Genomic DNA, 12,344 nt, shown 5'->3' with positions numbered 1-12,344 from the left:
GGATGTCTTACGTATGTATGTTTGTGCATATGCACACGCACACACACACACACACACACACACACACACACATGAATTTATGTGTATACATATGTAAAATTACCACTGATAATTACACTAGAGTGAAAATAAGCTAAAGAGGCACAATGAACTGCAAATGCTGAATGGGACTGAGGAAGCCAAATTGGTCAAAGTTTGATAATTTTCACATTTTTAGCTGCACTCTGTTATTGTAAGAGGACTAATGACTGAAAAAATAACATGTTAAACTGTACTTTTTATCTTAAGTTCTCTAATAATAAAAGCAGACTGAATTCACATCACAAAGGATTTTTGTAGCAGATTTACCTTCCAGGTTTATGCAGTTAAGCCAGAGTTGCCGAACAAATGTATGAAGTCTATTTTACAGCAGGTTCTCTGTGAGATTGGTGCTTGTCTTTTTAATCCTCCTCCTTCTCCTTCTAGTCCTCTAGCTTTCTTAGTTCTATCTAGGAAAAGATGACAGGAGAGAAATGAAGTGTTCATAGGTAAAGAAAACAATGAGGCAGATTTGTAGATGGTGTAAACATGTCTAAGTCCATTAAATTTAGAGGAAGTACACTGGTTTGAGTAGCTAGGGTTCTAGTTCAAATATATCTCTTTCTAAAGTTGGACATAATGAGACAAAAAATCCAGCACTAATTTTTGTAGCCTGCTTGGACAGATTTTCTCTCACCCTTATTCCTCCATTCTGTTCAGCATTGGTGCCAAGGTACAATATCTGATCCATAACTCCACCCAAAGAGCTGGATCTGCTGTACTCTTGACACTGAAAGTTTCAGAAGGCCCTCAAAAGCTCAAATCCTGGTCCACAACCAAATCTATGGACTGTAGCCTTAAGGTGTAGAGGGCACAAGAAAAAATTTATTAAAAGCCTTAGATACTGTTTCACAAACAAGATTGTTTTTCAGAGATTTAGAAGGTGCTCAGAATGATAAAGGACTTTCATAAGAGGAGGTTGAGAAATATACATTAATCAGAAACACATTTCCCTTCTGTTTTTATGAATGATTTAGTGGAAGTTTTAAATTCAATAATGCAGCAGATTAAATGGCATTGAAACAACTATGCCCTGAAAAAGCATAGGTTGAATTCATTGTTTCTTAACACAAAAAGCCACACTAATGGAGATAAAATTGATATGTGAAACAAAAATCTGTGTTTTGCTGTTGAGGGGATGGCCAGATAGAGCAGCAGCACTTTAAGATTTAATACACCATTAAATGACTCACCTGGGCTTAAAAAAAGTTCTTATTGGTAACTACTATTAATGATGTTCCAGTTTTTGCCTTTGAAGACACTGCCTTCCTCACTCATCCTCGCTCCAGCTCAGACTCAGAATAACAACAAATAAACAGCATCTTAAACAAAAGAAGTGGTTTTCTTACTGGCTAAAGAAACCTTGAAATGAGTTCCTTTTTTCTTTGATGAGGGAAGAAAGTCTACACTATCGTTAGACAATCAACATCAAATAATCTACATATTTCTTACAAAATATTACAAAATTAAACAGCACCGCTCAAAAACTATTTTGCAGAACAGAGAAATACAATGCAAGATCATGGGGAGAAGATACCCCAATGTAAGGTGTTTGGTGATTCATGCAGTTAAATCCACGAGACTCTCTCCCATGTAATCTAGCATAGTAGACCTGTGGGCATGAAGTAACTGCTGGCTCACTAATAATTTCATTCATCTTTTGTACGCTAAAAAATCCAGGTGAAACCACAGTATCAAATTTCGGTAACAATTTTCTGAGAAGATTTACCTGGTGGAGAACACTAGTCAGCTCTAATCAAACTTTTGTCTAATTTAGTAGATGAAAATCCTAGTCTTTAGGAAAGTACTGTGTATTTGTGCTATAGTACTAAGAATACAATTTAAACTGCAGTAGTTATGCCTTTTTTGTCTGGTAGCATTATAACAGTTATATGGTTAAGTTCAAGGGAAAAAGGGAGATGAAAAGTCTTAAACTATGTGTGTTACTGGCTCCATCTCCTTTTATCAAGAGAAGGAGGTACTCTGAGCCTCTTACAAAAGCAGAAGTTAGATATCAAAATAATCCAGGTCAAGATGAGAGGGACTCATTAATCTTTTTATTCTGTTTCTGTGTATATACAGTCTATGAGAAGACAGTTGTCTTGCCCAAAAGGTTTTATTGTTTGTTTGATCAGAGTGGTGACAGTAAAATAACAATGCCTACATATAAAACATAGTATTAGACAAATAAGCCTAGTCTGTTAGCACCAGCTGAGGTCAGCACTTAAGTAGGATGAACTATCTTCAGAGGGTATCCCTCTTTCTTGTTTGTAGAGAGTGGCTCTTTTCCTAATTCAAATGTTTCAGTTCCCTAATATTAAATGGGATTAATCTGAACTTCACCAAGTCTTGTTTGATCGCCAGCATTTTTTTTCAGGTATTGAAAGGGAATTTGGTGAAATTATTGCTCTGTATTCAAGGTTATTTTGATTGAAGATCATGAAGGTTTCTTCTTAGAAAGCTAAGTAGTATATTTGTCACAGAATATTTTGGCACACAGAAGAAAAATCCATTTTAAAGTAATTTTCTGTAACTGATGGGCAGATCTTCTCCTTAATGATTTCTTAAAATCTCAAAAGCTCTTATTTTCTTTTTAACACAAATGGGAATTTTAAAGGGGGTAAGATTGAAAGCTTTTCCTTAAGATTGAAAGCTTTTCCTAAGAACACTGAAGGTGGGAATATCGGTGGTCCTGAGCTGTGTAAAAACATCCATAACAGTTTCCCTATCTCTGTGAATAATGAGGTCCAGCATCTGTTTGCTTTTGAAATGTCAGTCCTTCGAAATAAATATCAAGCTGGAATAATTACAAAAGCAAGAAACAAAAGAGGGCTATTAGATTATTTTGATCATCTTCCAGAAAACGGAATATTGTTCTCCAGTGGATGTTGTCCAAAAATCTGTCAACTTGCTCTTAAAAGTCTCTGTCATTTCCACTGGGGGACTATTCCACTGGGAGTTAAATTGCTCTGTTGTTGGGATATTTTTTCCTGATATTTTCTTTCCTTGACTTCTTCCCATTACTCTACATACAGACACTTAATACATGACACTAAATTCTCTCTTTCTTCTTGGTGTTTAAGCCCTGCATACATCTAGGTAGTTAGCATCGATATACTTTGATTTATTCTTTTATCATTTCCTCACAGAAATATATGTTATTGTTGCTCTGTTTATTCCCTCCAGTGACTTTGCAGATTTAGTGTAGCGCTCCAGTCATACACTTTATGGTCCAAACATCCATGATCTTGCCTACTTATAATCCCAGTTTTTGAGATTTTCTTTCTAATGTTGTCAACATACTCAAAGCAGATATGTCTAATTTCCTGCTATTACATCTATTAGCGGTTTCCCTCCAGCTTCTGATATCTTGGCTTCCCTGGAGATACTGGAAATCTCTGAGCAAAGTGTGGATGTCATTAGTTAGGAATATGTAGTTTGGATAGATTTACTTTAGGAAAAATTGGTGAAGACTCTATTAGCACAACCACAGGATCTCAGGAGTAAGAACTCCCACAAAAAGTAAAAGAACTGGAGGAGGAGATATAATATGGACTATATTAGAGAAATTATATCAGCTAACAACTGTGAAGCTAATAACTGTGAAGGTGTCATAGTTTTTTTATAAAGTAGTGTCACTCATTTATTAATTCCCATTGATTTTAACCTACAGTCAAAGTATCAATACCTCTCAGGTTTATTAATGGGTTGCTAGCTCTTTTCTTTCTTGAAAGATTACTTTCTGAAAGTAGATAATGGCAACAGCATTTACTTTTGTACTAAATCATTTTTCACATACAATGCCCTGCACAAAGGAGTTTAGTTCCACGACTAAGGCTCAAGGCACAGCTGTTAAAAATTAACAGTAAACTAAAGTGACATTCTCCCTTCTCTCTCCTGTTGTCGGTCCCTCAAGCACCTCTCGATCCACCCGGTGAGGAAACATGAAATGCAACCCAAATTAATTTAACAGCCTTTCTAGCACAAATCATTCCTGATTAAATTTTGTTCAAACTAGATTGTACCATGTATGATTTTGTGCCATATTGTGAAAAAATGATATATATCATTCCCATGTTATGATGATCATTCTCTCCCTCTTCCTCTCTTTAAATTCTTTGATTTTATCCCTGATGATGTAAGATATACAGCATCCAACTTCTTCAGTCTGCAGTTTCTTAATTCTCCTCATCTTTCATATTACAGTTATATTACATATATATACAGTGTATTACAGTATATTACAGTTGCGTATTTTTGGAAGCTGATACTTTCCATTTCTCCAAAGAGTGGATAAAAGATCTCTTTTAAGAAGTAAATCAATTCTGATGGTTTTCAGAATTCCAGGATGAAATCTGACTGTATGTTTAAAAAAAATCAGTTTTTGCACAGGACTGAGACTGACTTATTTTTCGGTAGATTTTTGCAGTTCCCGTAAAATACCATTCCACTTCTCCTTCATTTTCTGGTATATAATTTATAATTCCTCATAATTTCATACTTTATTTATCATGTTTGCATGCAGTCATACAGTTTTCTGTACTTACATCCCCACAGTCTTCCGTAGATAATATTTTTTCTTGAGCTGTTGTTTTTCTTTTTCTTTTCTTTTGTGTATTCATATGTAGATTCAAAATCAGTTATTTATATTATTATAGCACATTATTGGCTGTGAACAAATGTTGTCTGCCGTTTCCCACTCCAATACTTTATTCACGATATATTTCCTAAGAATTTCCAGTTTTCTCTTTTGCTCCAGTGAGGCTTCAGTAGGCACTCATGCTCTGACTCAGTTTGAGCTGAAGATACTTACATTTTCTGTGTCTGCAAGTAGGTGTGATGTGCTGGATATCTAAATTATCATTACAGAAATGGAGATCTAGTCAATACAGGCAGTGGAGCCTGGAAAGCAAATCATCTGGCAGACACTAGTCGATCAATTAGTTGCCCCCATACAGATATTTGGTGCTATGGTAAGTGCTCTAGAGCATCCCACCCAGCTGCTTCTCCGAAAGGGCACAAATCTCTTATGGGTCCTCTGTCATATCTGTCAGAAGCACCTGGACACCTCAGACACCCCAAGACTTCTCAACTAGCCATAGACACCATAGGCAACTGGATGGATCCCCATGTACTCTGCTGCTGTGGACCTCAGACCCTGCGCGCTTGGGAATGCCTGCATTTAGATGTCTTAATCTTGATCTAAATCCCTCAGTGTTTCACTGTCAGGGAAAAGACAAATTCTAATTCCAGTTCTGACATTAACATTTACATTAAGGCTAATAACACCAATGTTCAGAATCTCAGAAGAGATCAGTACAACTGACTGTGTTTTTAACAATATTATAAAGCAAGTTTTAAGTATTCTGTTTTTTCATGCACTGTTAAATAATATCCTTGTACTACTGTTGCCTTCCATGTAACTTTTCAGGAATAGAAAGGGGTGGTTTGAGTTTCATTTTTATACCCAAGTTGCTTACCTAGCTCTTTGGTGATTATGCCTTTAGTTATTCAATTTTAAAAATTCTGCTTTTGAAGATTTTGAAGGACCACCCAGTACTTCCTCTGAGCTGCTACTCTCCAGGGAAAATGGTCTGGTATATTATAATTTTTCACTATTACTATCAATGATATAAAAGGTTGCTTTTTCTTCCTATTACATCTTCCCCAAGGACTCCTTTTTAATTTATTAATGAATAAACCTTTGCAACAAACATCAACTTTAAAAAGACAAAGAAATAAGTCAGATCACAGAGATGAACCTGATTCAGGAAAAGATATTTGCACAGACTACTGTCTATTTAGGAAAAAACATAGGACCTGAGTTCCATTGAAACAAGGCTGTGTTTCTGAATCGTTGAAATAACTCACCCTCTAGTTTCCATTTGGCCTGTTGGATGGGTATGAATTTCAGAAAATTCACATTTCCCCTCAATTTGTTTTCAGACCATTGAATATTATCTGATCATTCTAATACATTCCTCTCAGCAGGTTCTTGTTCATGCTTCAAGGAGCAGTACTTACAGCAACAGAAGTCAAAATGCAAGTTTAATTTAATATTATTCATTTATAGTACACATTCCTTTATAAATCAGAAAATTCATCCTCGGATGTCTGGCCTTGGCAGAATAAAGGATATTTAGGGATTAGTTTTCTCTGATGAATTTAAGCTTAAGTTAAACTTAAAGTGCTGTGCTTGGGTGCTGTAGCTTACATTTGAGAGGTACAACTGAGGGATACAGTGCAGAATGAATTTATTTCATCAGTAAGGTTGAAATCATGAAAACTGATGAAGTGTTACTATATAGGCAGGGAAAAGGAAAAAGAAAAATTGCAAAGATCAGATGCAATATTTATGCTGAGAAATCTATTTTAGAAAATATGTACTCCTTTTCTAAAGATACCACTGCAGAAATACTTCTCACTTAGGAGTTTTTGAAGAGAATTGCCTCCTCTTTAGAAGGTATATTAGTATGAACCAAGAAATCTCCAGAAATACTTTTAGTCGGAGCTGGCATTCATTCCCAGAGGCAAGATGTCAAATCAAACTGGCATGTGGCCACAAACACTGCATCATTGAACAATATATATCTAACAATATACAAAACAACAGCTGTTTCCATTACAGTTGAGTGCTTTTCTGATTGAGAGAAGCAGGTTAGCCAGAGAGAAATGAAAGCTGGTGAATCTCAGCCAATCTTTAGAATAAGCCTGAACAAACAAGGCCAAGTTTTAGGAAAAGCTTGGTTAACCATCCTGGGACCTCAGGCCACACTTACTGCCCATATGAGTCAGCATCTATGGAGATGTCAGTTTGTTCCACCTTTCTTGCTAAGTCTTGATCCTAATTCATTCACTAAGAGTGGTTTTGCTCAGTAAGCAGTGAATCAACCCTATTATCTGCTCTTTAGACTGCAGCCATTAAAAAAAAGGTAAAATGGCTTGCCCTATTGCAAGCATATTTGGTTATTTACCTGACATGCAAGGTCCATGCAATGAATGCAAAATAATTTAATAATTCATAGAACCACAGACTAACTTAGGCTGGAATTCATCTGGTCCAATCGTTCACACCCAAAGCAGGGACAATTTAAATGAAGTAGTTTAAATTATAAACTAGTTTAGGTTAGAAAGCTCTCTGAAGGTTCAATCCCCCAGCTCAGGACAGGACTAACTTCAAAGTTATCTCAGATTGCTTGGTGCCTTATCCAGCTGAGTTTTGAATATCTTCAAGGAAAGATGTTCCACAACCCATCACTTTACTAGTGCCTAACCATACTCATTGTAAAATACTTTTTTCCTTAAGTCCAATTACAATTTCCCTTTGTGACTGTGGTCTCCTGTCCATTCACTGTGCACCTCTCAGGGAAGTCTGGATCTGTCTTCTCTCCATCCTCACTTTACAAAGCAGAAAACAGCAATTATATCTCCTTGAGCTGCCTCTTCTGCAGGCTGGACAAACCCAGGTCCCTCAACCTCTCCTTTCACAGTGTGTGCTCCAGAGCCCTGAGCATCTCGGTAGACTCCTCCTGGTCTTGCTCCAGGCTGTTGATGTCTTTCCTGTGTGGGGTAGCCCAAAACTGGACACAGTGCTCCAGATGCTGAATGACAGGTGCTAAATAAAGGAGAACAGTCACTTTTCTTGACCTGCCGACTGCAGTCTTGTGTGCTTTAATTTGTTGTATTTTAATTTATGGTATTTGAATGAATGGCTGTGGGAATGGATTACTGACTAAGCAGCTCTTTCTAAATCATGAGATAAAATGCATACGCTAAATATTCCTGTTTGCATGTGATTAGTCAGCAATAAAACCCAGGAAATTAAATTCGGATGTGTTAAGGATATTAAAGGATCCTTGTCCATTTTGCTCTCTGAGTATTTTTCTGATTAGAAACATTTATAAGTATCAATAAATTCCTATCAATGTGTGAAAAAAAATTGAACTTTTTAGAAAATAATAAGCATTAGGAAAATGTATAATGACAAGAACATGAGCCTGCAAAAAATGGTCATCATCTTGCTCAAGCACATGGGAGAGATCTGTGTACTGCTAAATGAAGAAATACATGAATATAAATTCAAGAAAGTTTTCATATATCTTTAAAACTGATGTAAATGTTGGACTTGTACACTGAAGCTGTCTCAGCTGATGGAGTTTTTAGCAGAAATCCACCAGGAAAAAAGTAAATCTCAGCCTTACGTGAAATTAAATAGCTTATGGATATTGTAATTTTTTATTTATGATCATGAGGAACTGTATCCAAGGTATATTTGGCAAAGAAATGGCAAAGTTGATTAATAATCACAGAACATTCATGTGACAGTGCAAAGAGCTGTAGCTACAATTTGCCCTTGAAACTGTAATCCAAACTTCATGTCTTTAAAAAACATTTATTTTCAGAGAGGACATTTCCATCTAATTGTTCTGTATTCCTGCTCTTCTTGGCAGATAATATTGAGACCATGGCGGGCAGCAATATGTTGTGCCATATTGTTTTTAACTCTAACCCTTATTATACTACTCACCTGAGTCTGAAGGAAATCAAAACAGGAAAGATTAATCAGGAAAACACAGGAGGCAGATGTACACTGCAATACACCTTTTCCCCACAAAGTTCTGACAAGAGGAGTGACAGTAAAGTCCCAGAGCCCACAGTGGGATGCCCGTTAAGCAAACTTCCAGACCTGAAAGGCTGGAAACATCTTCAGTTTCTCAGTTTAGACACAGTCACAAAAAAACCAAACCAAACCAAACCAAAACAACCCGTGCACTTATCCTGTTCAGCATCTTTTTATATTAACTTTTATACTGAAAGATTTGGAAACAGTTATGCCTGGTCTTTCAAATTTGTCTTTCCTGCTTTTTTCTTCTGGAAACCCAAGTACTCAGTGTACATTATGGCTTAATACTAACCAAGGAAAGCTAACGCCACCACGGCTGTTCAGATTTTTTACCAAGATACCATGAAAATCCAATTTCCCCACCCACACTAATGGGGTTTTCCATGATGTCTCTGCTGCTTGCCTATCAAGGTCTATGGAATATTACAAATACAACCCAATGACGTGGTGCCAGTGCGATGTATGTGTGATAAATACCCCATTGACAGCATTTTGTACACTGTAGGATTCACTTTATACTATGATAAAACCACAATAACAGTTCATATCTTCAATATTCTCTTTATTTGTCTCCTTGTACAGGCACCCAGGCATCATGGCCCATGAATAATAAGTAAAGATACATTCATTATATGACTGCAAAATGAGACAGAGCTCTTTAAGTAACTAATATGTATACCTATATACAGGTGCACAGTGCAACTTTCTCTTGTTGAACTGCATGCAGATGATGACCTTGGAGCTTTATCTGCTCTGTACATACACACAGAGAGGCTGAGCAACCCAGAGCACAGAGCAATTCAGCTACAACCGCACAATTAGGAAAGAGCTATTGCCTAGCAGGTGGGGTGAATCTCTTGTGTGGTTTCATGGGTATTCCCACAACATTTAGTGTGTCCTCAAAGATCTGACTGTGTGTGTCAAAGATGTCAAAGAAACGTCAAGTAAGTTTATAAGTCACTCCCCACACTGTGCAGTAAAACAGATTAGGTTGTCAGCAATCTAATTTGAGCTGAGATCAGCCAGGGACATTTTTAGTCTCAGCTCTGCCAGCTATTTTTGTAAAGGTGTTGGATGAGATCTTTAACAGAAATGTTCCTAGGGATCTTCAACTAAATTGCAAAAATGCGTTCACATTTATTTAAATACTCCTATGCAGTTCAGTTCAGTTCAGCTGGCAAGCTTTCCAGAGGAGGGATTCTGCTGGGGAAAACATTAGGTTATTGCAATGACAAACTAAAGCTACATTTGTGCTGGGAAATTTTTGTAGTCCCTGACAGCAATTTGGCTTGTCGCTAGCAGGATATATGTCTTCATTTTCATCTGCAGCAGAGTTTGTTGACAGCATTTAAAACATGGAGATATCTATTAGTCATGCTTTTTACTGGTTTTGCTGTTAGGACAGGTAACTATCATAAGCGTTTCTTTCTGTTTGCTTGTTTCAAGCAACAAAATGTGAACATATGTATCAGAGGCCTCACCTGTATCATCTCTTGTAACAGGTGGGGAGTACTAGATGACAAAGATGGACAGAAACAAAAGTTCTGGGTAAGTGAATCCTTACCATTGTGTTTTGAGGCAGAAGACAAAATCTCTAAATTACAGATTATCAGACAACTTCTTTCCTTTCATTCCCTCTTCCCTCTTTTTTTCCCATCACCTTAAAGTCTTCTGCATAGTTTTCCAGCCCTTTTCTGCCAACCTTTTATGATGCTGACCCTTGAACTGTAATATCATCTGTCTCTGTTTCAAAGTCTGCTTCTTCCACTTGTCTTGATCTTCCACTTGTATCTGTGCTTTTCCCCACACCATCCTTTCTGTTTCAAAGAATACCCTCTCCTTATTCAAATTTCCCATGAAGATCCTCTTCTTTTTCATGCCTGCAAAGAGGACTCAATAATATTAATCACTATTATTGGCTAAACTATATAAAAAAAAAACAACAAAAAACAAAAAAAACCAGGCTGTCTATTTAAAGTGCATTGGCAAAGGCCAGCCAGCTATCAGAAAAAATTACGTATTGGCTTTCATCCACTTAGAATAAGTCAGATTCTATCACTTTGATTATGATTAACAGCTCGTTCCATTATGCCAGTGTTCAGCAGAAGGTAATTTGGAGTTTACATAGCTGATGGCAGGGCTTGTGGTATAATAGCTTAGTTTTACTGACATCTAGGGCAGAACTCCTACTGACTTCATGAGAAACTAAATTGCTCAAAATGTCAATAGCTACCTGAATGCAATATAATTCACTAAAAGTCAGCTTTTTAATATCTTAGGTCTCTCTTTAACTCATTAGTTGTAATTGGAATTTTGACCATTACTGTTTAAATGGCAACTTCCTCCAGCCAACAGTTGAATTATTTAATGATTTCTGCTAAAACATGTCAAACTACTTAGTAGAAATAGCATTCTGTTTTTATTCATAATGGTTTGGGAACTGAAATTGTGATCAAAAGAGAAAGGAACAAATCTTTAGAAAACATAAAAAACAAGTACATTCTGATTCTCAGGGTACAAAATCTGAGAAACAGTTTCTTTAATGAAGACTAACACATAAGATTCATTTTACCTTTTTACACCTTGTATTTTTAAATACTACATAAAATCACTAATTAGTAACTTTTTCCTCTTTGTTTTTCTTTAGATTGCTGCAAATTCCTGGGGAAAATCTTGGGGAGAAAATGGTTATTTTAGGATTCTACGAGGACAAAATGAATGTGATATTGAGAAGCTGATTATAACCACTTTGGGATAGCCATAGTCTTCTACATTAATATATTATGATGTATGTTGCTTTATATATCTGTTCTTTCCGTTCTATTTCCAGTCTTTCTAGAAGAAATAAAATATCAGCTGCCAAAAGGAATCCTTGGTCCTAAAATTACCTAAAAGAGAAGCAGCCCTGCTATGTTATATAGGTGGGGGGAAAAAAAAAAAACTGTCATGAAATTCCAGTGAATAAAAAATTTTTAGTGACATCTTCAGGGTCTTTATTAGCCTATTCCTCATTCTTTCATTCTAGGAAATGAAGAACTTGACTTCTAATATAATCAGCAAAGGAGCTTTTCCTTCAAGAGGTGTTCATGGTGGTAGTATACAACAGATGTCCTCGCCACTAAATTTGGGTCACAAGTTATGCAGAGCACTTCTGAAGGAGCTGTTATTAAAATGCTAGTATCACACTGCTGCAAAACAAGCTCTTTTGTGGCCTCTAGTGTCACAGAGTAAGCTGAATTTAGACACAAAAGCCGTCATCACTTGAAATTTACAGCAAATTGTAACACAGGTAATTTGAGAAAAGCTAAGTGCTCTGACAGAAGTGACTTTTTTAGGCTTAGTGAGCTAATTCAGTATTTGTGAGGAAAATGTACTGAGCCATCTATACGGCTACTTCCTAAATTCTTGACGTGCATTGATTCCATAATCTTCAAGATTTCAAAAGAGGAAGATTTAGCTCTGAAGTGAATGATACTGTGAAAGCATATCCAGTCAGTTTTGGTGTTTTGTGTCATTTAACCTTTACTTCAATCTGCCTTGTGCTTTTACAGCTCTCACTTCCATCAGTAGCCGTTACTACCTCTGATTCACTTGAAAAATTCATCCAAAATCTTGGCGTGGGCAGTCATTTTGAATGTCTTCA

General features: G+C 36.5%; 1 protein-coding gene across 2 annotated transcripts in view; it reads left to right on the top strand.

Annotated features, from left to right (window-relative positions):
* The window catches only part of TINAG (tubulointerstitial nephritis antigen), a 43,248-nt gene extending 31,568 nt beyond the window's left edge, over positions 1-11,680 (top strand). The window contains exons 10-12 of one of the 2 annotated variants that reach the window (XM_013953259.2): positions 6,067-6,120; positions 10,204-10,249; positions 11,349-11,680. In XM_013953259.2, the coding sequence (XP_013808713.2) occupies positions 6,067-6,120; positions 10,204-10,249; positions 11,349-11,459 (211 nt within the window). In that variant the 3' untranslated portion in view covers positions 11,460-11,680. The remainder of the gene's footprint in view (positions 1-6,066; positions 6,121-10,203; positions 10,250-11,348) is intronic. The other variant, XM_013953260.2, reaches the window with a different exon arrangement.
* The last annotated feature ends 664 nt before the right edge of the window (positions 11,681-12,344 follow it).

The sequence above is a fragment of the Apteryx mantelli genome, chromosome 3, assembly GCF_036417845.1.
Source record: "Apteryx mantelli isolate bAptMan1 chromosome 3, bAptMan1.hap1, whole genome shotgun sequence".
NCBI classification, from domain to species: Eukaryota; Metazoa; Chordata; class Aves; order Apterygiformes; family Apterygidae; genus Apteryx; species Apteryx mantelli.
The sequence above is the reverse complement of the archived record's forward strand: the minus strand, read 5'-3'. Positions and strand labels throughout refer to the sequence as shown.